The sequence below is a fragment of the Anopheles funestus genome, chromosome 2RL (genome assembly GCF_943734845.2).
Source record: "Anopheles funestus chromosome 2RL, idAnoFuneDA-416_04, whole genome shotgun sequence".
Taxonomy (NCBI): Eukaryota; Metazoa; Arthropoda; class Insecta; order Diptera; family Culicidae; genus Anopheles; species Anopheles funestus.
The window spans coordinates 1,134,264-1,158,641 of record NC_064598.1 but is presented as its reverse complement, the minus strand read 5'-3'; the positions used below and the strand labels follow the sequence as shown (position 1 = coordinate 1,158,641).

Sequence of the window (24,378 nt, the reverse complement as noted above, 5' to 3'; positions counted from 1 at the left end):
ACACCGCTTTCGAAATGTCAAACGAAATTTCTTCTCTTTCTTTTGTTTATACCGGATGCTGAGCGCAGTACAATCGGTGTAAACAATCGACAAACGCGTGATCGAAACGAAACGGTTCAACTCTTCCTTTTCTATCATTCTGTTGAGACGCGTGCGCGATTCTCGCGTTGTTTATTATTCTCTATCAGTCGCGGCCCTAATGGAGATAAGTAGGCCGTGTGCTTCCATGATCGTTTCATTGTGATCGCGCATCGTCCGCAGGAATGGCTTCCGTGATTCTGTACCTAACCGCAGCGGGGCTAGCTTTTGGATTTGTAAGTGCCGGAGTGGCGGACAATAGAATCGACACGTTTGATAAGCACGGTGATGGTAGCTGCGATTTGCCAGATGCACTGCTGCTAGAGATCCACAGTTATCAACCGATTGTGAAAAGTATTGCCGACAAGATAGTGAACGGAGAATATGCCGGTCTTACCTGGGACAGCCTGGCGGAGCTAGTTGATACATTCGGAGCCCGTGTAGCCGGCAGCCAGCAGCTTGAAAAGACGATTGATTATGTGATCGATAAAATGCAAGCCGATGGGCTGGAAAATGTCCACACCGAGAACGCTTCCGTTCCGCATTGGGTACGGGGTTACGAGAGTGCTGAGTTGGTAAAACCCTTCCGTAAGAATTTACCATTGCTGGGGCTTGGTAGTAGCGTCGGTACGCCTCGCGGGGGCATCATCGCCGAAGTGCTGGCCGTGGAATCGTTCAAAGAGTTTGAAACCATTCCGGCGGAACAAGTGCGCGGAAAGATTGTTGTGTTTTCGCCGGAATGGGAGAGCTACGGCCGCACAGTGGTTTATCGCAGTCAGGCAGCTTCTGTTGCATCGCTGAAAGGAGCCGTTGCAGCGCTCGTCCGTTCGATTACCCCGTTCTCGATAGGTTCACCGCATACGGGACAGCAGCACTATCAGGATGGCGTGAAAAAGATTCCCGTCGCTTGTATCACGGTGGAGGACGCGCAAATGCTGCTGCGAAAGTATCGCCGCGGAGAGAAGATGGAAATTCATCTTGAAATGGAAGACAAACCAATGGAACCGGTCGTTTCGAGGAATACGATTGGAGAACTGGTTGGAACAATGTACACAAATACATCGGTTGTTGTCGTTTCCGGCCATCTAGACAGCTGGGATGTTGGTGTCGGTGCCATGGATGATGGAGGCGGTGCCATAATCTCCTGGAAAGCATTAACGTATCTCAAGGCGATGGGTTTACGACCAAGGCGCACGATTCGTGCCATACTTTGGACTGGCGAAGAGGAAGGACTTTACGGTGGAGCTGCGTACAAGGAAGGACATAAGACGCAGGAACAGGAGGAATTTAATTTCTTCTTTGAATCAGACATAGGCACATTTGAACCACGAGGACTGGATTTTGTCGGAAATGCAGACGCCGAATGTATCTTTCGAGAAATCGTCAAGTAATAATATACTGGCTACAGTGTCTTCGTCATGGACCGAAGTAACGTGTCTATTTAATTATTTCAGGCTAATGGGCCCTTTGAATGCAACCGAATTCGAAACTCCTACGGATGGTGGACCTGACATTAGCCACTGGACGTCCCGAGGTTTCCCAGGAGCGTCTTTGCTGAACAAAAATGAAAAATACTTCTGGTAAGTAATTAAACCGTTGCTGACACGTGGGTGGGACACGTGACTTTAATGACACATACTATCGAACATTCAGGTTCCATCACTCTGCCGGTGACACGATGGCGGTGGAAGATCCTAAAAATTTAGATAAATGTGTAGCACTGTGGGCTGCGGCAGCTTACGTCGTGGCTGACCTGACCGTAAACATGCCCAAGGATGTGATACCGTGAAAATGCATCCAATCAATCCTTGTTGAGATGATATAACTATCCCAATTCATCCAATGTCCAATGCAACAACATTGGTTCGCAATAAAAGATTACAAACGTTACTCGTTTTAATGTTATTGCATTTTATATTTCCTTTCTTGTTTCACCCTTTAGTTTATGTATGTACTCTTAGTGTTCCTGTTGCTGCATATGCTTGCGTAATGTTTCATTTTACTCTTTCATTTCAACTGATTTAATCCTAAATCCGACCGCATTGCAAAAGTTTTGCAAGGATGTTCTTAGTTTAAAGGGTAGTTTAATGACTGGATCTGCATGCCGGCAATATATACTGTTTGCATAGTGATGCCATCGACATGCACGTGCTTATGCGTATGTTTACACTAAGATAACTCAACAAACACGTATCTCTTCTTCTTAAAGTGTTCAACTGTTCAACTTAATTAATTACACACATTCGCATGTTCTAATCTTTTAGTTATTTTGATAGACTTTCTTCTAACCGGTTCTCCCAACATAGTTAATTTATCGGGGTTTGCTTCGCTTTTTAACGTTTCCCTTCATGTTTTGTTGCTAGTTTGCGTAAGTCGGTTCCTATGGTTGTGGCATAATTGTTGTTGATTCTCGTTTTATGATGGCTACACACGTAAAGAAGTACACTGGGTAGAACTGGCGCTTGGGTGACTAGCGCTTGGAGGAAAAATTGAAATAGACGTACTAGCTATATATGTATAAGTATATATGTATATACTTTATGTGTATATTTATATAATAACTGGAGCTTGTTTTGTTCGGTCCTTTCGGCTTTTGCGCAAACATACATATCCCTGCTGGCTAGGCAAATGTAGTTTTACTTCCATTTCTCTACTATCGATCTATGGTGTACTTGCTCGTCAGAATGCTGCATTTCCTTGCATGTTTTGCACATTTGGTAGTTTAACTGCTCCAGTTCCTCATGCATTCGCAATCGGTTGTTTGTTATTTCTTGCACTTGTATTAAGTTTTGTACATTAAATCCTTTGGGTTTAGTTGCTCAAGTAAATGTGGACAAGTGGCGACGTGCGTGCCTGGCCAGCTGCTTGTTTCGTGTTTAGTTAAGAGCATCTTGACGGCTGATGTGTTACGGTATGTACGAGTGTATTGCATAATAGTCCGTTTAATCTATTTGAAAAGTGTACAGGTAAATATCACACTTAGAAAAGTCAAAACTTTTTTTTTATTCGCTATCGCTCTGCAAATTCGATTCGATGCGAAAGAGACCGCATGTGGAACGATAGTTTGGTTGTGCTGCCAACTGTAGGTTTGCTTGTTTTTGATATTGTTTAATAAATATATCGCTTAGCATGAACGGTAAAAGTTGGCATCTGCCTACCGAAAGTGCATCTTTCGTGTTTCAAGTCCCATTTTTAGTATGTGTTACAGTTACGATTGGTTGTTAATATTGACGACAGTAATGGTAACAGTGATCGTGGAATGATCAGAATGTAATATCAGCAACGAAGTAAAATGATATTTTGCCTTGTGTTAGCTGCCAACCACATTCTTTTGCATTGGTAATCCTTCGAACCAACAATTTACTGACTCTGCTTGGTGTACTACTTAATACGATGAGCTTAAGTGGCTTTTTCAATGGTTTTGTCAGCAGTCTCTACCAAACACACATACACACATTTCGACGCTACGGTGGTTTATGTTGATGTTATGGCGATCGAGCAGTTGTATAGTCACTAAACGCTCCCGAATGAATATATGTGTATGCAGTGAATTAGAGGAAATTTCTTACGACGAAAATGTACAGCTTAACAATGCGTAGATAGTAATAGTTATATCGCTTCCCCTATCCTTTGGATCCCTTCGTGCATGCGTGCTCGATCATTGTTTTCATCGATATAATTATGTATATATGTTTTTTTTTATTATCATTATAATTATTATGTTACTCAATCAACAACTTCAACAGTAAAATATCACTTAATTTGATGAAAGATACTGATTTCTCACTTGTTTTTTGCGTATGCATACGTAATGTCTATTTTTATGTTTATTTTACGATGTATGAACCACTTTTGAACGCGTGTATTGAAAGTTACTGGAATGTTTTTAATCTGTGATGACTGGTTCTGGCGTATATGGTTGGTTGGGGAAATAACAAAATAAAAGGACTATCATCACTTTGCTTTGCCTTCTTTTTTACATGCTAAGATATTTCGACTGCTTTTAGGAGTATGATTATGGAAAATTAAAACGGAAGCAATGTTTAACAAGTTTTGCAAGTTTCCGTGGTTAAAAGTAATGGTTTTTCTTTATGAACATAGCGAATCATGATCCTACATTCGGATAACGAATTAGATAAATACATCTTGTGTTACCATAGACAACTGGTAGAGAATCGGAAAATGAACAAACTTTGTTATTTTAAATCCATCTTGTTAAACGTAACATAATGAGCTACATCCTCTAGTAGCTCCAGTAGCTGCATTGGAACATCGACGATGTCCTTGCTGTTCTTTTTACATTGCCCAATGTGACCAGTGATTCTCACTGTTACGTTCTAGCTTTACTCATGGCACATGCGTATATATCTTACAATCGGTTTTAATATGTATAAGTGTTAGAATTTTCTTAAGCGAACCCTCCGATGCTCATTCATCAACTAGGATGCTTCATACGCGTTCCTTTCGCTTACATCAAATCACTGCTGTTGCCGTCATAAATCCTCGAAGGGCTAGCTAACTATCTAAAATCCGCACACTTCCTCTCCCCAATTGCGCTAACGCACTATTAGTTTGGGTTGGCTGTGAACCGCCCGCCATGTCGATTAATGCTGTTGCAAGAAAGATACGACGTGCTACTTCAGGGTAACACCATCTTATTACATGCATGCGCTGAAGATGAGAAGTGATCATAAGGAATGTACACGTGAGTGTCATAATTTGGAATGTGAGCTAATTTTACAGTGCGCGATGAACGCGATCGTTCGTTAGAGAATGTCACCCCTATTTAACTACACTAAATTACACACGATTCGGTCTGATTGCCTTTCCTATATCAGGTAGATTTAGCTGTAGATCGTAGCATTAATATTTTTTATACTTCGAGAAGAAACCCGGTCAATATATCCTGTCTCTCGGTGCTGTCGTAAAAGGTAGCTGCGCTGTTATATTCTCCTTCAGTAACACAAGTTTCAACTCGAACTCAATTTGGAACATTGGAACGCTGAATTGCTTTGCAAGGAGCTATGAACTTTTAAATTGAAAGTATCTACAGTAAATTGATCTCTAACAAGTACACGGTACAATTTAAAAACAGGTAACCTAATGTTACATGGTCGAAAAAATAGTACATCCCAAGATTGTCCATAGCTGCCGATAGAAATCAAAAGTAGTCTTCTACAAACCCCCCTGGCTAATAATTCTAACTTAATATAGGGATATGTTGCAGTTACCTTTTTTATGTGTATATCTTTTTCCTTTAGAGTGTCTGCATTTTATCACATTCTTCACTTGATCATAGGGTTAAGAACTGTTCACGATGTACAAAGTTCTCGTATGTAGGAAATATCTTTTGGAATTCTTATGGAAGGAAAAATATTGCAATCATAATACGCTGTGATTAGGAGATAGCGGCAAGTTTAAATCAAAACCACATATCCACCGTACGAAACAGATGACGGACGCTTGTCTTGGGAGATGCATGGTGATTGGATTGCTTCGGAGTGTAGGTGTCTCGAACGGTGCCAGCGTGCATTATGTACAGTGAAGGGATGCGAGACGCGGCTTGCTTTAGTCGTCCCATGTTGGGTATGTAGCAGACTCGTTGTAAAACATACCGAATCCATCCTTTTTAGCTTCGGAAGTCGGACGAGCAGATGTCGCGGTTATCGTTGATGGCGGAGGTTGGAAAATGTTCGTCGACTGTGGAGGAGGATCGTAGATTGTTCGATCACCCCAAGCATCGTTGGAGTTCCAATTGTATGGGTTGGTGTTGTTATGCTGCTGGTTCGTTGTAGACCACTGATACTCGCCTTCATCATTCGTGGCCATGCGGTTCTCATAGCCATGACGATCCCAGACAGGTTCGGTATGCTTGCGTTTATTAGGCTTGGTATTGGTAGTAGGAGGAACATCCAGGTTAAGATTCGGGGCACTCGTGCCATTATTATCGACGGTTAGTTCAAACTCTTCACTCGGGTTCTCTAGCGAGCTGTGCGTTATGCCATAGTAGAAGTACATGATCAACCCGAGTGTCATCCAAACGGTAAACCGTACCAGGGTAAGAATACTCAGCTTGAATATTAGATAAATGTTTACCGTAATTGCGATCGTGGGAATAAATGGAAGTCCAGGCGTGAGGAACGATAGTGCATATCTAAAACAAACGACACAAATTAAAAAAAAAACATATAATTGAAATTTAGGTTCCAGATAGGAAATTGTGATGAAACATACCGATTTTGAGGTTGTCGCGAAATGATGAGCAAAATCCAAATTATGCTCACCACTAGTACGGTGTACGCTAGCGAAAACAACGTCCCCGTTAGACCAATGGCCATGAAGAGATCGAGCAAAAATATGCACACATACATCAGTCCTACTAGCTTCGTGACGTACATTCCTGTAATTCGAAATATGAAAATCTGTTGTGTGCATTTTCCACAATTTCCACAGTTTCATAGCCAACGCGCGTTACTGACCTGTTTCGTGCGTTGCCGGCCCGGGTTTAATCCAAGGGAAGAATCCCGGACAAAGGTAGGAATATTGCTGAATCTTACGTCCAAGGTAATCACATCCCCATATCGAGAAAGTGTCATCTCCGACTTGTGATGCTCCGTGCACTGCACCTGGAATAAAGAGAACATTAGGTTATCATCTCTCTCTGTCCATATTCCTGTGTTAGGCATTTGCTATTACCATAAAATTTGTTCTCTGTACGGTCCGAAACCAGGAACTGATCGTCACGACCCATGTATTCTTCGGGACTTTCTTCACCATAGCTATCGTCGGAGTCGGGCGATCCGCGCATAATTTTCTTCACCATAACGTTCGCTTTAACCCGCTGCTGGATAGTAGGATCCGGAGTACTCGGTGGTTGTGGTGTGCGAAGCTGTGCGGGAAGTAGATCAACCAGCGAGGTGCTATGGGGTTGGTAGCGCATGATCAAGACGCAGGTCGAAACGAGCGTGTAAGCTAGCAGCGTTCCAATGGACATCATCTCAACCAGAACTTCGAGCTGAACGGTAAGAGCAACTAGAGATGCCGCTATACCACTGCCGATCGTGGCAATACCGGGAACACCGGTTTTTGCCCATAGCTGCGAAAGCTGTCGGAACACTAGACCGTCTTGTGCCATTGCATAGATTACGCGCGGCATTGGAAACATAGAACCGAACATCGCCACACTGAGTCCGGCGGTGGCACCGATTGCAACCAACGCTCGACACTTGGGCGCTCCAACGTAGGTCCACATTTGCACCAACGCCGATCCAGTGTCGATGTGATCGTAAGGAACTGCACGTAAGGAACAATGAAAAAAGAAATTCATGAGAATGATCAGCGTCCGGTTCGGGAGCGGTCCTAGACGAAAAGGATCTTACCAACTAATGTAAGGATGAAGCTGCTGGTAACGTACACTATCAGGACGATAACTAGTGAACCTACGATTGCTTTTGGAATGCTTTTCTGCGGATTGTGAGCCTCCTCGCCGGTAGTTGCAATGATATCGAACCCGATGAAGGCGTAAAAGCAAGTGGCTGCACCGGTAAATACCTGGATGTATCGAAGAAAAAAAGGTGGAATGAAGAAAAATCTGGCAAAAAGACAACTTAGATCCATTGATGTCGCTTCGGGTCCCTCCGGTAGGAAAATTTAAACAAAGCCAAGAAAAAAGAGTCCTCTACCTCGAAAATGTGATGCATAACATGCACCCCGGAGGACTAGCACACAAAAAAGGAGATAGAAACAAGTTGAACAAGAACGCAACATGTTAACCTACCCCACTCCAGCCGAAAGGCAGAAAGCCCTCGTGCTCGGTCCAGGTGTTGGTGTCGACGTAAAACAAGCCTGCGGTTAGTATAAATACCCACGATGCAAGATTCACCGTGTTGAGAACGTTGTTGAAGAGCACCGACTTGCTGGCACCGAGTGCCAGTATGAACGTCATTACGAGTGTAATGCCGAATGCGATGAAATCCGGTGGCCGCCCTACGAGTCCGTGCAATGAGGGAGCATGATTTGCAATAATGTTGATCAAAAACAATTTGTAAAAAATGAAAAAATATGTTGTTTCATATTGTAATTGAGCAGCAACCGAGAACGCCAGCCCGTAACGTTTGTCGGCGTAAATAAGATTAACGATATAAAACTATGAAACAAATTGAAAAGATCACAACTTCAAATGAAGGAAAAGTTGTTCTGCAGTAGGTAGTAGAAAAGTGGTAACAAAAATGGAAGTTTTTAGTAAGAAAAAAAGCAACGAAATGCTAGGCAAAAGTAACCGGAAGCAGTAGAAGATTTAAAAAAATGAGTTTAAAAAAACGAAGAAAAAATGTGTTTGTTTTGCACGCTTTGCAGCACTACGTACCGAATATGGTCCCCACTGATGCTGCTATGCTTCTACCTATGAAGCCGCCCGATAGTGAATCGAAGCTTGCACTAAGGGCGCAGGCACACGCGCTCGTACCTTCGATGATTTCGGTGGTAAATCGCGCGCACCGCGAACAGGAACGGACGAAAAAAAGAGGGAAAAAAGATGGTAGGAATTAATTTCGTCGCTAAATTGCTTTGCACTTTAACGGTGCAGTGCCGCGGGCTGATGGTACCGGGCTACCGAGAAGGCAGAAATTTTAATTGAGATTGCTATACGCTCGCACAGGTGGATGGGATCTATAAAAATCTGTCCACTCTCACGGGACATGTCACTACGCGGGGCTGTCTGATTTCGTCCGACGAAAATTAGCTTAAAAGCTCTTTCATGCATTCTGTTTGTGGACGTGGGCGAGCCAAAATTGAGGATGAGAACACCGCCCACGGCGTGCCCGTAGCAATTAGTCACAGTCATGAGGTTGCATCTGTAGCATTGCACATTATACTTAGTCACGTTTCGGCTTGACATACGCCAGGGAGCAAAAAGGGACTACTTTACATTGCTGCCGGTTTTCTGCACCCTATTGCTCGCACGGTTCCTGGCTACTGGGGGTGCCAGAGCCCGTTCTGACAGTGATGGAGACGGAACATGCAGTACGGGAACTGGCGACCTTTTCGGTCCACACATGCTCACTGGACACTGGCACCATTTGGTGGCAGGGCTCGTTCACAGTTATGGTCACTTGACGCGGGCTGTTGAGCAAACAAGTTGGGTCGAGATAAGAGACCTGCGGTTTTAGGTCTGCCAGGACGCGTCGTACGATACATGAACAAGCTGAACTAGGTTCGTGTGAATTACAGTGCTCATCTGTGAACGGATGCTTCCGCTACGGCCCAACTGTTGCAACAACCTATTGTGTAAAGCCTGTGTCACCACTGTAGCTCTCCTTTCTATCGAACGGCTGCTGGCATTGGTGTCCCTTACGGTCTTCTTTTATCGCACCGTGTCCACCATAAGGGAAATTGGCAAAGTAAATATTTTATCATCACTTTCCGCACATCCCTCTGTCGCACCTCTGTACTCGGAGCAGTCTAGCTAGTTAAAGTGATCTTTTGTTCGATTTAGTCTTGCCGAACGATGGCACAGAAATAAAACTGGCCAACGAGCGAGCGAGGCAGTAAAGTCCAGACGGTTCCGGAAGATGGACGCAAATAAAAACCAGTCCTAAAGTCAGTTGACAAGAGGTTTTCCTTTCATTGAGGGCTGATTATGAAACGAAGTGCATTATAAAATATTCACACCTTGTCGCTGGTGTATTTTTGAATCTACTCGGCCCAATTCCACACTTGTCGTAGCGATTTCGTAGAGGACAATTTGCAAATGTATCGCTCGATAGGGGATGTGCTTGATTAGTTAGCGAGATGGATTAGACGCGCTTAAAATGTAGATGGAAGGCACACTTACCAATTAAATATTCTAATATCATATTCCATCCTATAACAAACGCTACGAATTCTCCCACGGAAACATAAGAATACATGTACGCGGATCCGGACGTGTGTGGCACTCGAACACCGAACTCAGCATAGCAGGCGCCTTGGGTTTGGAAGGTTGCCGTACGAAGCGAGAAAACAACATTAGTCACGATGCAAAAGACACGCGAAGACACGTGTCGAGCGTCTTGATACTCACCTGAAAATATACTAGCTACGGCTGCTATGAAAAAACTAAGCACTACTCCCGGTCCGGCGATGTTTCGCGCGACCATTCCGGCCACCAGGTACATACCGGTGCCACAACAAGAGCCCACTCCGAGCGAGGTCAGATCGAGTGTGGTGAGACATTTCTGTGTAGTACAGAGAGTTGAGCAGCAGTTAGAGTACCGGCCGGTTCCAGCCAGGATTTGCTATGCAGCATCGTTGACTTACGGTTAGCTTGGGCTTTGTACTGTTGGGGTCCTCTTCCTGCAGCTTGCGCAAATCTTTCGTGCGGATTAGCTTGGAGAAAAGGGCCAGCCCGGTACCACCACCGGGCATGGGAATGGAAAACTTCATAGTGCTGGCTGGCGGTGTCTGTTCAGGCTGTTGCGCTTTGCGCTCTAGTATCTGCTGGTGTAAGTGCTTCGGAGCTGTCAAACCGCTAGATCTGTGGTAGATAAGAGGTAAAGCAGAAATGTATTTAATCGAGAAAAACATGTTGTGCAATTGATAAACGATCAGTCCTCACTGTACTAATGATGCTGTACAGCTAATTAAACTGGGATCAGAATCAGCTCGCGTTTGCGAACTGTCGAATGCCAAAGGCAGTTAAGATATGAGGTCGTTCGATGAGTTGGAAAATCAGCACAATAAGGCAAGTGCAAACGATGATTGCTTGCAAGTGGCAGTCTGCTTGGGTTGTTGTAGTGAGTTCTTGCCATCTTCTTGAACAAACCATCCTTACCTCCGTTACGGTCCATGGTAAGACTCCATGGTAAAGTACTTGGTCTTGGGGAGCGAAAGATGTAAATTGAACGACGGTTGAGCTAGCACAAAAGCTATCTCGATTCTTCGCGAAGTTGTTCGCGATGTGTTTGGCTGATGTCAGACGCATGATAACCATTTACCATGCCATTATCATAACCACGTCGAAATAACAGCCAACCTCGAGTGCGGATCGATGCGAGGGCAATGTTTATCCTGCACGTCGGTCGGTGGGTTGAAATCGCGATACACCCGTTCGCGAATGAGAACAAATTGCCTTTTCACAATGTCACTTCATTGTTCTCCATCTGCCATCTGGTGGCATCGTTGCGCAAAGACCGCGTAACATGTTACCACATTACAGCGCTCCATCAAGATCGTTTTGAGAAGGTGCGTGCTGGGGAAGAATCGGCCCATCCCAGCAGCCTCGTTGCCTTGGCTGGCAGACTTGTTGAGCAATTTTTAGCAGCAATCGATTAAATTAGGCTCAACACGTGGACCCGGTGCCGTGAACGTGCTGGCGGTGTACGAAGCTCGAGACGTGCCCGGATAAAGAAATAACAACGCAAAAGCATAATTCACTCATCGCCAATGGAACTGAACGGAGCAATAATAGCATTATGGTGACTGCATTGCACGAATTATCATTAAAATTCCATTTGGGGTAGCGTAGTATTAGCGTTCCTAGGCTACCAAATCAACCGAGAAACGGTTCACAATCGTGAGGTTAAAGAAAACGAAAATTAAATGCTTGATCAAATGAAGCATTGTGCTAATTTCGGCCGGCTTCTTCCATTCGGGGTCCGTCTCAAGCGTGCCTGGAAAATCCGAGTTTACTTTTTAATAGCTTCTTTTTCAATTAAAACACGAACTTTCCCTGTCACGCGATGGATGGCCCGACTTTTTGCCTTTGTGTATTTTTCATTTCCTTTCGCAAGACGCTTTGCAACTACATCAGGCACAATGCAAATGTCAATTCGACAGTCTGCTCCGGACCGGAAGTTGCTTGAGACAGAATAACTAATTTGTTTGTTTACCTCACACGAACATGCACGGGATTAAGAGTTTGTACGCTTCCGGTTCCAGGTTTCATTGATTAGGATTGCTGCTTTTGTGATTGTACCAAGGCCAATGTATTTTGTAGTAGTGCTGGAAAAGATTTTTCCTCGTATTACTAATCTAATCCATATCTCCATCGCAAGCGTATTGACCAAATAGTGCTATTTCCGGGTCCAACTAAACATTACCAGCGGCGTTCCAAAAGCAATGCGGCCAGCGAATATTCATCAGCTTAATTTTACCCATGAGGACACCCCACGGAGGACGTGTAATCCTAAAACCTCTGTGCGTCAATGATCTGCAACGTTCGTTGGAAGGCTTTTCCGTTTCATTGTATCAACGTCTAACATCCGGGACAATCTGCCCGGAAATAATCTGTACGGAATCTGGGTCCGTAAAGATTATTTTATGAATTGTAGTACGTTTTTAGCCATCGGGTGAGGGTGCGTATTTGGACAGGTTTCTGATTACTATTGGCAATGGAGGATCTAATTAAAAATGGCATTAAACCCACGCTCAGTTAGCTGCGACACTGCTACGCTTGGAACACAATGCTCCAAGTAATGTATTCCCTTTGTTCAGCCACTAACAGTTGGCCAGTTCGATGTTTGAATACTTTCTAGCTATACGGATCTTTCCCTGGTTCCCTTGGTGCGCAAACTGCAAATAGACGACTTTTGCCCCACAAACCAAGAAGCTCCCTCCAAAAAAAAAACTGAATCAAATTTGCAAAGAAACACAAATTTGACAACCCACGCCTTCCAACTTGTGAATTGTGTTTAAGTATTTTGTTTTTTCATCTGCCATTTTCGTTTTATTGATTTTTCTCCATCCTTTTTGGCATCCCCAGTTGTGGTCGAAATTTGTTTGTGCGTGTTTGAGTGTTACCAATTTGGGAGTGTTCTCAGTTAATACTCCACTGAGATAACGCTTTGCCAAAAATTCGCATTAGAAAATTCATTCGACTGCTGATTGACGTTATTAAAATATCTCTCTGTGTCGCTATTTCGTGGAAACAAACTCCTAATTTTTCTCAGGATATTAGCCACGTTCAACCACGTACTGAACCAAGTCGGTCGATTACTGTTCACCAGCAATATGGCGTGGGTATGCCAGTCGACTACATCGAGTTTATCTTAGTTTGTAAGAAAGCTTAGCAATGACTTCTTCTTTATACTATAAATGACTATTACTAGATTGCTTTCCATTTTACATTTCCACTCTCATTAGGACATAGTTTTCCATGTTTTGCCCGTGTTTCGCGTGGTGTACCTTCACTTCTTACAGCGGAAGACGTGTTTCTCGGGAACAAATGGCAGTATCGCTTAACCACAAATGGTCGATTATCCTACTGACCATCGCCCCGGGTGGGGTAGAGTGTCGAATGCGATAAAATGCATTCTTAAATAAAATTACCGCCGACCCACGCTCGGTCGCGTGAGCTCGGGAGCAGAGAAAGATAAGAGATAAGAGAATTTTATGGCAATTTAAAATGTAATTTCAATTTAGCTGGCCACAATTTTACTTTGCCCCCACCCCCTCAAGCTTAAACTCCCGCTTAATAGTAGCAGAATGTAAAGGAAGGAAGCGACAATAGTGGGTCACCAAAGCACAAACAGCACCTGAAAACCGGGGGTTGCCTGAAAACCATTTCTGTTGCTTTATTGATCCAGCTTTAATTTTAAATACTCTCCAAGAAGCCACCATATCCTTGCAATCCCGATGCAAGTAACGACGACGGTTCGCTCGTCGAAAACAAGTGACGTGTAATTTCCAACATATTTCACCATGATTGAATGCGGCAATTACCACTTGCGTCGCTACACCGCCAGTATTAAAGAAAAACACCATGAGGTATTAATTATGACCGTCACACACCTTCTTGCATGGGTGCATTTCTTCCGTGATGGGAGAGAAACAAATATGTAAAAATGTATGCCACAAGACTTGTCGTCCATTGCATAGGACGTTAATTTTTACGGAACTTTCAGCAACGGCCCGAAGGATGCATCTGTTAGTTAGTGTTTTTTTTGTCGTTGTCCCAATTTGCTCTCCATTTACAATCGGAATGAAGGTATCGATCGGACAAATGCACGTACCCACGTGTTGCCGATATGATGGAGCAAAGGTATGATATTTACTCCGGCACACATTACACTGGTTGCACTGTTCACTTTTTGTGCAACCCGTATCGTGAATGGCAAGTAGATTGCAATGCTTCATTTGCATCTTCGATCTCTGCAAGCGGTACATTATTTTGGGAAATGTAAAAATCCTATTTCGGTCGAATGTACATTTTCGTTTGGGACAGTATTACAGAGGGTGTCCTCCAAAGGCCCGTAGCATGAAGTGGTTAGCTGACAGAATATATTGGCAAATGGACCACAAAAGCAGAGGAACGAAAAAAGTCAAAAGAGAGTTGAGAAAACCTCACTCTTTTTTCACAAGCCAAGGAGACAAGGACGTAGCGCGGAATAATAAAACAAAAATCACCATAACCAAATCTAACTCCAGCTTCCTCTCGTCCTTGTACGCGAACAATTTCCATTTGTAATAGCAGCAGTATAGTGGGCAAAAATAAGATTTTTCTTCCCGTACCACCTGTTCTACCTATGGAAAAGTGTGTCTGTGTCTGTGTAGGTGTTCTTTTGCACCCCTTTTTCCACCCCGTGACTCAGTTCCCGCGTGCTGACCCATCCGAACACGAACCGGAAAAGTGTTCGCCCTATCCCACGAAACAAACAAAAGCTAACTTTTTCTATTTGCCCATAAAAAATAAACGCTCTCGGGAGGATTTCTTTACGACCAAAGTCCCGGTCCCGGTACTTGCCATTCCGGTGTCCGCATGCCGATTGAACTGTACCGCTGGTGCAGTAGTCACAGTGGTGGGTAGCCAGAAGAAAATTTAGCAAGCGGAACCAACGACTGAAAATGGCAACTGTAATGAGAGGAATGAAGCGATAGTTGTTGTGCCCTCAGTGCAGCAGTTGTTTGGAACGGAGTTTTATCAACGCCCCGTGGTTGAGCGGTGTTTAGTATCTTGCTTTTCCTTCATCAACTCGAACAGATTCACACGATGTCACGTGGGATCAGACTATCAGTTGGATAGGCAACTTTTTGATTGGTGACCCCATTCAATCGGGTTTTGCAATTTTTTGTCTCCGAAGCTTTGATTTCGATGCACAGACTTTGTTGGAAAAGCGTTCAGTTTGCGCTTCATACTATGCCCACAAGAAAGGTGATAATTGTTCATGTTCAAGTCAGTTTGATTAAAATGGATCTGGTAATAAATTAATTTCCATGTTGCGTTTGCATCGGTGTAAATGGTGGTTAATAAATATAATGTTATTAATATACCCTACATATCGCTTTTTGCCACATAAATCAACTAGTACAGCGGTACTACGTCGTTGGACGGAACCGATGGAGAACATAGTGAAAATAATCAAACCAAAGAGTGTTTCCTAGTTTATGGCGTTGAAGCAACGACGCAACTACGGTCAAACGGAAATGTCATTATTGCGTTCGAATCTAATGACTGTGTGTTTACTAGACTGCAAGTTGGTCTGTAAGCTGCTGTTTACATTTCCTTTCCCTGCGAACCGATGTTTGTTCGATCCATTTACACCCCAGACCCAGGGACACGGTTGGGTTGGTTACCAAGCCCATTCAAAGCATGAGGCGGCTACATTAAAACTTGTTGCGAGCAAAGGCATGAGCAAAGCATTTAGCATATCGTTTGTACCAGTAGCGCAAGGACATGTCATGTCGTGATCCTGGAAAAAATGACTCCTACCATTGATCGGTGGGGGGTTTTGAATTGCTTTGAAATTTCCGTTCTGCTTTGTTCATCGAGCAAATGGAATAATGTTGCTATAGGATCGTCTCCTGGTGCAGGAGACGCTAAAAGGATTCCTTTCCAGCCAGTACTGATAAAAGAAGATTGATTGCTAATTACTTCAATAAGTCTCGCCATACAGTCTCTGTAAGAAAAAAAAAAGTACGCCACGATGTACATTAAACATCACAGTACGGATAATAAAAGGGTTCCCCAAAGTCGTCCGCCCCTTTTTAATATCAACATGTTTCAACCCCTGGGCCATTTCCTAGCCCATTTCGCAGGTACTATTTTTCCGACGAAAGACTGCTTAAAGGTAATAGAATCCTTTTGTAAGACGCTTTAATGCCATTGCTGTTACTGTTTGCGCAATCATAACCATTTTAAGCCAGTCACAGCACAGCTCACGGTAAACAGTGAACCCCTTTTGCACGATGGTGACGATGATGCTGATAATGATTATGATAACAGCAACCCGCACAGAGTGAAGTGGAATTTGATTTTATGCCCTTCGTAACTTTCAGCATAGAGTGGGCAAAAAAAGTTCATGATGGAAATGCTTCACGTGCGAATTCATTTTTAATAGATTCGAAGAAGAAGATGATGAATAATCTTATGTACTTAGCATCATGTATGCTACTTTCGAACTTAAGATCTTCATTATAGATAAAAAGACACGGGATTAGATAGTATCGGTAAACCACAATTTTGGGAACTGGGCTATAATTCTACAACCTTACTCTCTCCTTCTCTCTCTTTCGTTGGCAATTAATATTCAAAACAAGCTTACTGACTAAAGCTTTAATTTGTCTTGCTGTCATGCTCGAGTAACCATTTACAAAGTATTCTGTTTCTTTTTTTTTGCAAGCTCCCTAATCACTTCCATACGGAAACGAATGTGTATGGCATCGTATCGTACTGAAAAGCTTCAGCAGACCAATTATTTATTGAGCGCTTGTGTTGATTGAAAAAGTGCTAGTAGTCGCCGGTGTGGGGGTAAGCTTTGCTGATAGCCTAATTGCTCGTAATGAGCAGGAAGACATACTATCGCTATTATTGGTTTCCAATTTTCGAACATGCCAAACGAAAGGTTACTCTTGAGTTTTCTCCCCATCCCGACTCAAATATCCATTGTGGCATTCATCGGAAATGAGTGTTTACAGTTCAATTTCCGCCCTCAATGATCCCTGAAATCGTTTTACAGTACCATTCGGCGGAAAACCCCGTAGAAATCGGAGAGCTTTGCATATGAATGATGAATTGTTTGGTAAAATTTATTGCATCACAGCACTTTACATATTATTGGCCGTGTACTGACAAAAGCGATATAATTTACTGTCATTTCGACCAGGCGCCTCCATTTCGGCGAACTGCCATGGAAAGCCCAGAAGGAACAAAATTTGTACTTTTGATCGTGACGATTTTAACGAGCTTCAAGAGAAAGTGCTTCCAGTGCCTAAAGCAGAACAGAAATATGGTTCTTCTTTTCTTTTATATTGGTTTTCCGATCACCTGATCGTGGAAAAGGGTTTGAATATGAGAATATATTTTCTTCTCTTCATCCTTTTCCTTTTGACGATGAGTAAACCACTAAAAGTGATAAGCATCCATCTTCTGCTGTGACTAGAATCGCCTCAAGAGAAACAAACATCGCAAAAAGTCGATTTTTTTCAGTACCCTTACTTGTCGGGACCATTTTATGTTAAATTTATGCGATGTTTGCCACAAAAAACGTATGGCAGAGCGAAATGTTACATCGGTGGGCAATAACGTTGCTTTGCAAATATTATTTATGTGCCTTTAAGACGACGAAAACGTAAACAGCTTAACGCTCATAGAACCCTAACAAACGGTGTGTTGAGCACCGTCCGCAACATTGATAAATTGAAACAAACAGCTACTACCGTCATCCATGGGCCGTTAATGTTTTAAGTGCTGTAAGAAAATCGGATCAATTGTTTTTAATATTCTCATGACTGTACTTTAAAGGTTCCGAGCTATGACATGGATTAAAATCAATCCAATTTATGCGCATTCACTAGGATATTCCTGCCTTTTTTGTGCGGTTTGTTTGTGCGGGTTTTGTTTTACTGGATTTTATGTAGCGTGTTGTGGGGTCGATTTTTCTGCGGTTCGCACTTAACACTTACTTGATTGAATGTTTGTAGTACATTTATTTCCCTGCTTCCGCCGGTGTGAAAACAATGGCAAACCTTTCCCGGTCCCGGTCGATCCGTCCCGCTAGTGCCACTCGGACCCGGTCAACAAAAATCATGCCCCAAACGGATGTCGACGAACGTTCGTTCGATTCAATATTCATCCGTGGGCTGAGCACGTAATAAATAATTTAGTCCATCAATGTAATACTGTATTATCGTAAGCGCGTGCACCCCCAGCACCAGTTCCTGGGACGTGTGTTCAATCATATGCGCTTCACCAATTGCTTCTTGGCGTCGGATAAGCGTCGTGCGAAGAGCACCCCATCTGTGTCGGGTGCCCGATGGCGGTGGGCATGGTACAAGACCTTTATTACATTATTTCGTACCAGGCAAATTCGAGGCCTTTCAACCGCAGCCTGTATGGTTGTAAGGAGGGTTCGAGGGTTTGGTCCGAATGGAGCGTGGGTCGCGATAATGCGTTCAATATGAGACAAGCGGAAGCAACGGCAAAGCGTAAACTGCCTTCCACCTTCCTGGCCCGGCCGTGTGTTGCGGTTTTTTGGGGGGAATAATGTCGATTTAATTATCGCTCATTTCGTGACCCACGGCTGTCGTTTCGCGAGTCGTCGGAATTGATCGTATCGGCCAATTTTCCGGGAAAAACGATACATCGAGCGATAAATTGATAAAAATAAATTAATTGAAATGTAGGAATAAAAAAAAGGCCAAAAGGTTTGTGATAGCGAATCAAATTGTGATGTACTGAAGATTCGGATCATAATCTTCCAGTTCTAGCATTACAAACACGAAACCACAAAACGCATTTACTGTCTAGATTCATATTGATGGCTTCATTCACCAATTGCGGTATTGAAGCAACTGGTTGCCGCCTCCGACAGCGACCTTTTCGGAGATCAATAATGTTTCGTTTTACGATCTGATACGAACTCCTTGCGCTGTCCTTTGGTGTTCGGTCAATCGATTCCATTGGCATTGGCAAAATTGTCATCAACATTTCCCCACAAACAAACAAAAAAAAAAGGATGACGTTCCCAGACTGGTTGCAAAAATCTGTCCACCTTTTATTGCTTCTGGCCCTGTGGTGAGGTTAGGTCCGGTAGCCCGGTTGGTTTTAGAGTGCTAAAAATCTTTACTACAACGCCCCAAACTACTGCACAAACTCACCGCATGGCAATATTCGATTAGAGAAAAAGGTCAAACGCAAGCAAAAGCTTCACCCAAGGTTGAGCTTATCTGTGACGCTTTTTTCCTCTAACTCGTCCATCCTGTGCCTGTGCCTGGCGTGAAAAACAAATTAGAAAGCTGGATAAAGCGGATTGGAAAAGGTGGGCGGTTTGAATGCTTTCTGCCATGTTACCGGGCCATAATGTGTGCTATATTGGGTCGCTTGCTGAGCTGAAATAGCTCTGCCAACGAAAGTGATGTGATGTTTTACGATCGTTTCATCCATTTGATTTAGGGCTGCTGCTGACCAGTTGCGACGAGTTTGTGGAAAATGTTGTGAGACATCTCTTCCGCTAGCGTCCTTTTTCCCCACTTTCGCACCCCAAAAACCATTCTAATCGAAACGCACCCAACACCCAATACTGAATTGAATGTAGAGTGTTTAAGCTTTCTACTTTTACTGTGCTATCTCAAAATGGACTCACCAGTAACTCGTACAGCAGATGCTGCGGAACCGAAAGTAGCCGTCATTAGTCATTTGAGCAACCATGGTCCGGAAAGTATTTACCAGATGCTGGTTGTCTGGTTTTTGCGTATTGGTGGTGGAACACTTCGTTTTATCCCATTTGCCTTCCTTAACCCCTACCGGAACACAAACTACCCATCCGGGTTTTTTTTCTTCTTCGCCCCAAGATACCGTCGATCATCGTTTGATGGTGAGTGCCAGAATATGGGCAGTAGCAGACGTCCAGTTCTCGTACGTGCGGTAAACATGTCACATCACGAAAAGGTACGGCAAAAGGTTCACATCATCGTGCGAAAAGAGCCAAACCATGTTTCCGTGGACAAGCCGGGCGGGCAAGTGTGCTTCCGTTATGGCGACTCCCAAAAAGTTCGCTACTGAAACATACTTATTTCATAAGGTTGTTGCTGGTTTCAAGATACAACAACCGAAATACAAACACTTATCGGGCGTCACCGATGGTACATGTCGTGGTCGGATGGTAGGATACTATTTATCATCCGTTCCGGGGAGATTCACCACGGAACACCACATCCTCATCTGAAGTGGTATTGGTTTTCCTTTACGGCTTTCTTGAGCCTTCTTGTTAGTAGACAAACCACAAGAAATGGCCGATAGATAACGAGGTGGATACGGTGTGAGAGGGTGAGGCTGCAAGGGTGAAAGTGAAAGAAAAAAATGGAACACGAATGACAAATCTTTAACCTTGTGGAAAATGCACGCACACTCTTCAAAACATTTTGACATTGGAATCTATCACGCTTCGAGTTCCTGGTGAATGTCGAGAGGATACTTGAACAGTTGACAAACGAACCAAAAAAAAATGTCGCCATAATTGTTGGTAAACTGGGGCGACAAAGTTGTCCTGTATTTCTGTATTCCTGTATTCTTACCCTCTCAGCGCTATGTTTTATAAAACATTTTAATGTACGCCTTTAAGATACTTTATATTGTGAACTAGATTTGTCTATAAAGATATCTTTCAATAGCCAATGCTGGTCTCGACCGAGATCCACCCAGCAAGGCTGATCCAGTTAATCAGAATCTGTGAACAGGAAATAGGTTTAAATGGTTTTATTTCATTTCCTTACATTAAATGGCATCCGGCTCAGCAGCCCTAGAAGCTCCGTCGTTTGAATATATCCGAAAAATCAACGAAGAAGTGATACTCAACAATTTGTGTTAAATATTTTTACTATAAATGTGTGAAATAACAATCAATACTGTAGAATATTGTTGGTCGTTGAAAGTTTCAAATAATCACCGTTTCTCAGAGACTAGACGCTTCTCTAACTCACAAGACAAAGGTCTGGACAAACCTGGATATTCTTTTATTGTGATTTTTTATCATTTTTCAGCTGAATTCACAGAGACAAATGCATCCAAGTTATGGCCAGTAGTTTCCAATCATTCCGAGGCGAATCATTTATGCACTTGCTAGCAAGAGCAGAAGCAATTCTTGCTTGAATTCCATCAGTACGGGAGTGGGAGATGCTGTAGGAATTGTTTATCCTTCCGTGTAAAGTGAAAGCACAAAAACGAGAAATGCAGGCGGACAATATTGCTTATCGTCTATCCATAGAAAACTACAGTATCGAGGATCGAGACGAAAAGAGAACCCGTTAACAGCTTCATCGGCTACGCCATTCACAGACTGTAAAAGCATGCATAAAACATTACGGCGACACAAAAGTACCATCATGAAGCGAAACAATCCATTGTTAAAAGAGATTGTGAGGGAATAAGGAGAAAACCTTTAATGTTTAACATGTTTTTCTCGTTTTTTTTGCATAAAGCTGCTACTCTAAAACTGTGGCGTAAGGAGTTTCTCTAAAAATGTTTAAAGGAAACGTAATACTTTTGACAAAAGCGAACAACGATAGACGCAAAGAAAGGCACGAAATCGACGAGTCACTTCCAAAAAAGTACACAAATTTGATTGCCTTTGCGTCTACACCTGCTCGAGAACTGGTAATATAAACCGGTAACACGTTCCGGATACGGGAAGCTGAAGCGTGCTGCACTCCACGTCGGTATGCAGTGACAAATTCGACAGATTGGATAAGATCCTCAGGTCCCGCTCTCAATATGCACAATGGCCCCTTATGCAAAATTCTACGATGCGTCCGACTTTCTCGGTTCAATTTGATTTGCAATACGTAGAATATTTCTCACTTCGTCCGTTAGAGGAAGAAATCGAAGACATTATACCGCCCTCTGTGTCAAAAAGTGCATTAGGAATATATCGGACTTTTTATGGATGAATCTCCCGTCTGCGTGCGAAGGTAGATGCTTCCTGGTACATGGTTCCGCTCAAAAGTGGAGCGGGTTTATTTTTATGATAAGATATTTTGCCACCTTGCATTTCCTGCACAACAAACAAAACCTCAAATGTGTCTACGCTGTCTATCGTTGTTCTCGACGACGCCGGCTGGTTTGTCATTGCCGTCGCCATCATTTTGGTGTGGTGGAAATTGATCGAATGGAGCCGCTTTTATCATTGGAATTCTGTTTCCTGTCGTCACCCACGATGCGTAGGTTGGCAAGGACGAAAGTTCCTCGTTCTTGTCGTGTGGAAGAAGTGAAGGACAGCAGGGAAAGAACAAGCATCCTGTTCCGCCCGCGCACGAGAACGATGACGTAATCTGTCTCTTGCTCTGTTGCGCATACGACACGTGCACGTGAGCATAGGTGTCGCCCACAAAGGAAGTTGCTTTGGCAACCGCCACTGTTGCTCTGATAATTCAGCGTGTTCAGCGTGAATCCGAAATTGGGCTCACGGTAAGCTTTTGCTGGAACAGTAATTATTCCATTTTGTCGATTGAAATAACCGAAACCGTTTCTACCCTTAAACGAGGCTACTTTCCCGACATTACATATAAATGCTACGCTTGATGAGGGTAATTTCGTTCAGGTTGTAATCATTTCCGGTCATTACAGTTACATTCCAGAAATCACATCGTCGTCGCACAGCGCCGTCGAACAACATTCCCAAAAGGGATCTGTTTTTCTAACGAAGAAAACGTATTTTGTCTATAAACACCATTTCGCCAGCTTTGTTTACCCAGCTGCCCCTGAATGCGCTTGCAAATTGTGCTGCAGTGAAGCGTGATTCGTTCAATTCGCTCCTTCGCATTCACCCAGTTCCTTGCATATTCTTACTTTACGACCTTCAAACAATGCCAGACGTACATATCTTTTAACCGCAACCAGTATATGTATATATGGGTAGAAATCCCTCGTATCTTTTTCTTTTTGATGGATCAAAAGAAAGCTTCAAATTTCAATATCCATACGCATGAACATTTTCCCCATTCTTTCAACATTGAACCCACACCTTTCCGGCTCACCATCGCTGTTATGGGAATATGGGTGCTGTGCCTCTCTTTCTCGCGCCTTTCAGTCTCTGCAATCTCTACAGGGTGCTTTACCATTCGGAAAAACTTTGTTCGCAGGAGCTTTTCTTTTCTACTGCCCTCTCTTTCCTTTCCATCCTTTCTTTGTGTTTGTTCTCTCTTAAAGCTTTGTGACGTTCTCTTTCTAACGGGTTTTCCCGACGCATTCTACTTACACGTTCGGTTCGCTTTCAGCAACAGCCTTTTGATAGCTTCTGAAAAGTAAAACAAAAAAAATCACTCTCGCACAAACGCACACACACGGTTTCCACGCCGATGTCCTCCTCGGCTTAGGGTTCGGCCACTCGGATTTGGATCGCACGCACCCACGCGCTCTCGGGGAGCTATCGTTTTCGCTTTTACTTGTTTCTTTTTCTTCCTTTCTTTGCTTTGCTCACGCTTTCCTTTGATGAAAATCGCGTCGCCGTCGCGCATTCATTCCACACGCACTTTCCCGTATTCACGAATTTCCATCCACGTATATTTCATCGCCATTCACTTATTCTTTACGTACTGTGAAACAACACTCATGCACACACACGCACACATCAGAATTCGCTTTTCACTTTTCGCCGATGCGGGAGTGGTATTGGGTCTAATTTTGAGGAAAAATTTTTACACCTTACACGGGGTAAGTCCAACATGCCACATAACTTGCTCTGCTATTTATCACACTTTCACATCAGAAACGGACAGCTTTCTAGTAGAATGAAACCCATAATATAACCAACACCATTAGTTCAACAAATAATTCCGCTGCTCCGGACAAGGACGCGTTAACAGTCGGTTGGTGAACAAAAGAACAGATATTGGCTGTTTTTTTTATGTCTGATCTTCAAACCTGTTGTTATATCACTCTAAATGATACTAACGTTCATACACTTAACGCATCGTTTGCATTCCAGCTTCCGGTGTTGTTGGAGGGAAGACACGATTAATGGTGGAACACTGCTAACGGTTGGACAGAGTACCACTTTTTTGGGGGAAAATCAAATCGCACCACAAACGACGACGTCCACAAACCATCCGTCTAGTTCGATTGAAACTTTACCTTTGCGCGACACGACGCGGACATGGAAAATTGTCGTGAAAAACACTGAGTGGGCTTTTGCTTTCGCTTTTATCTGCCCGCTCAGAGCAACAAACGTGAAATTCTGTACATAAAAATCGGAAAAGAATGAACGAGATGCAAGCACCTAGCGCGTGATAGAAAAGGATGTTGTGAGATCAGGAAAATGAGAGTTCATTCAAGCTTTTATAAAGTCCTGAGCAATTTGGGAAAGCTCATTGTTGTGTGGAATAATGAAAGCT

The 24,378-nt window shown here is 43.3% G+C and overlaps 2 protein-coding genes across 3 annotated transcripts; one reads left to right on the top strand and one right to left on the bottom strand.

Annotated features, from left to right (window-relative positions):
- The first annotated feature begins 80 nt into the window (after positions 1-80).
- On the top strand, positions 81-1,978 carry LOC125762030 (carboxypeptidase Q-like). The gene is made up of 3 exons (XM_049423715.1): positions 81-1,465; positions 1,533-1,658; positions 1,732-1,978. Exons 1-3 carry the CDS (start codon positions 264-266, stop codon positions 1,865-1,867), a joined length of 1,464 nt encoding a protein of 487 aa, XP_049279672.1. The 5' UTR covers positions 81-263; the 3' UTR covers positions 1,868-1,978.
- On the bottom strand, positions 1,970-24,337 carry LOC125762022 (cationic amino acid transporter 2). 2 transcript variants are annotated; one of them, XM_049423689.1, is made up of 12 exons: positions 23,940-24,337; positions 23,244-23,767; positions 10,375-10,591; positions 10,139-10,292; positions 9,911-10,042; positions 8,444-8,542; positions 7,856-8,064; positions 7,458-7,629; positions 6,775-7,371; positions 6,558-6,704; positions 6,313-6,478; positions 1,970-6,232 (listed from the first exon to the last, which is right to left on the bottom strand). In XM_049423689.1, exons 3-12 carry the CDS (start codon positions 10,498-10,500, stop codon positions 5,647-5,649), a joined length of 2,388 nt encoding a protein of 795 aa, XP_049279646.1. In that variant the 5' UTR covers positions 10,501-10,591; positions 23,244-23,767; positions 23,940-24,337; the 3' UTR covers positions 1,970-5,646. The 2 variants fall into 2 exon arrangements, with proteins under 2 accessions (XP_049279646.1, XP_049279645.1); XM_049423688.1 differs by lacking the exons at positions 23,244-23,767; positions 23,940-24,337 and having other exon boundaries at positions 10,375-11,660.
- Positions 24,338-24,378: the final 41 nt, after the last annotated feature.

Bases quoted from the DNA above. Each gene is read 5' to 3' on its own strand.
- LOC125762022 (XM_049423688.1), bottom strand. From the start codon at position 10,641: ATGTTTTTCTCGATTAAATACATTTCTGCTTTACCTCTTATCTACCAC. The intron at 10,043-10,138 runs GTGAGTATCAAG...TCCAAACCCAAG, and splicing joins CGTAGCTAGTATATTTTCAG to GCGCCTGCTATGCTGAGTTC. The intron at 6,479-6,557 runs GTCAGTAACGCG...TTCGAATTACAG, and splicing joins GCCGGCAACGCACGAAACAG to GAATGTACGTCACGAAGCTA.
- LOC125762030 (XM_049423715.1), top strand. From the start codon at position 264: ATGGCTTCCGTGATTCTGTACCTAACCGCAGCGGGGCTAGCTTTTGGA. The intron at 1,466-1,532 runs GTAATAATATAC...TAATTATTTCAG, and splicing joins ATCTTTCGAGAAATCGTCAA to GCTAATGGGCCCTTTGAATG. The intron at 1,659-1,731 runs GTAAGTAATTAA...TCGAACATTCAG, and splicing joins AAAAATGAAAAATACTTCTG to GTTCCATCACTCTGCCGGTG.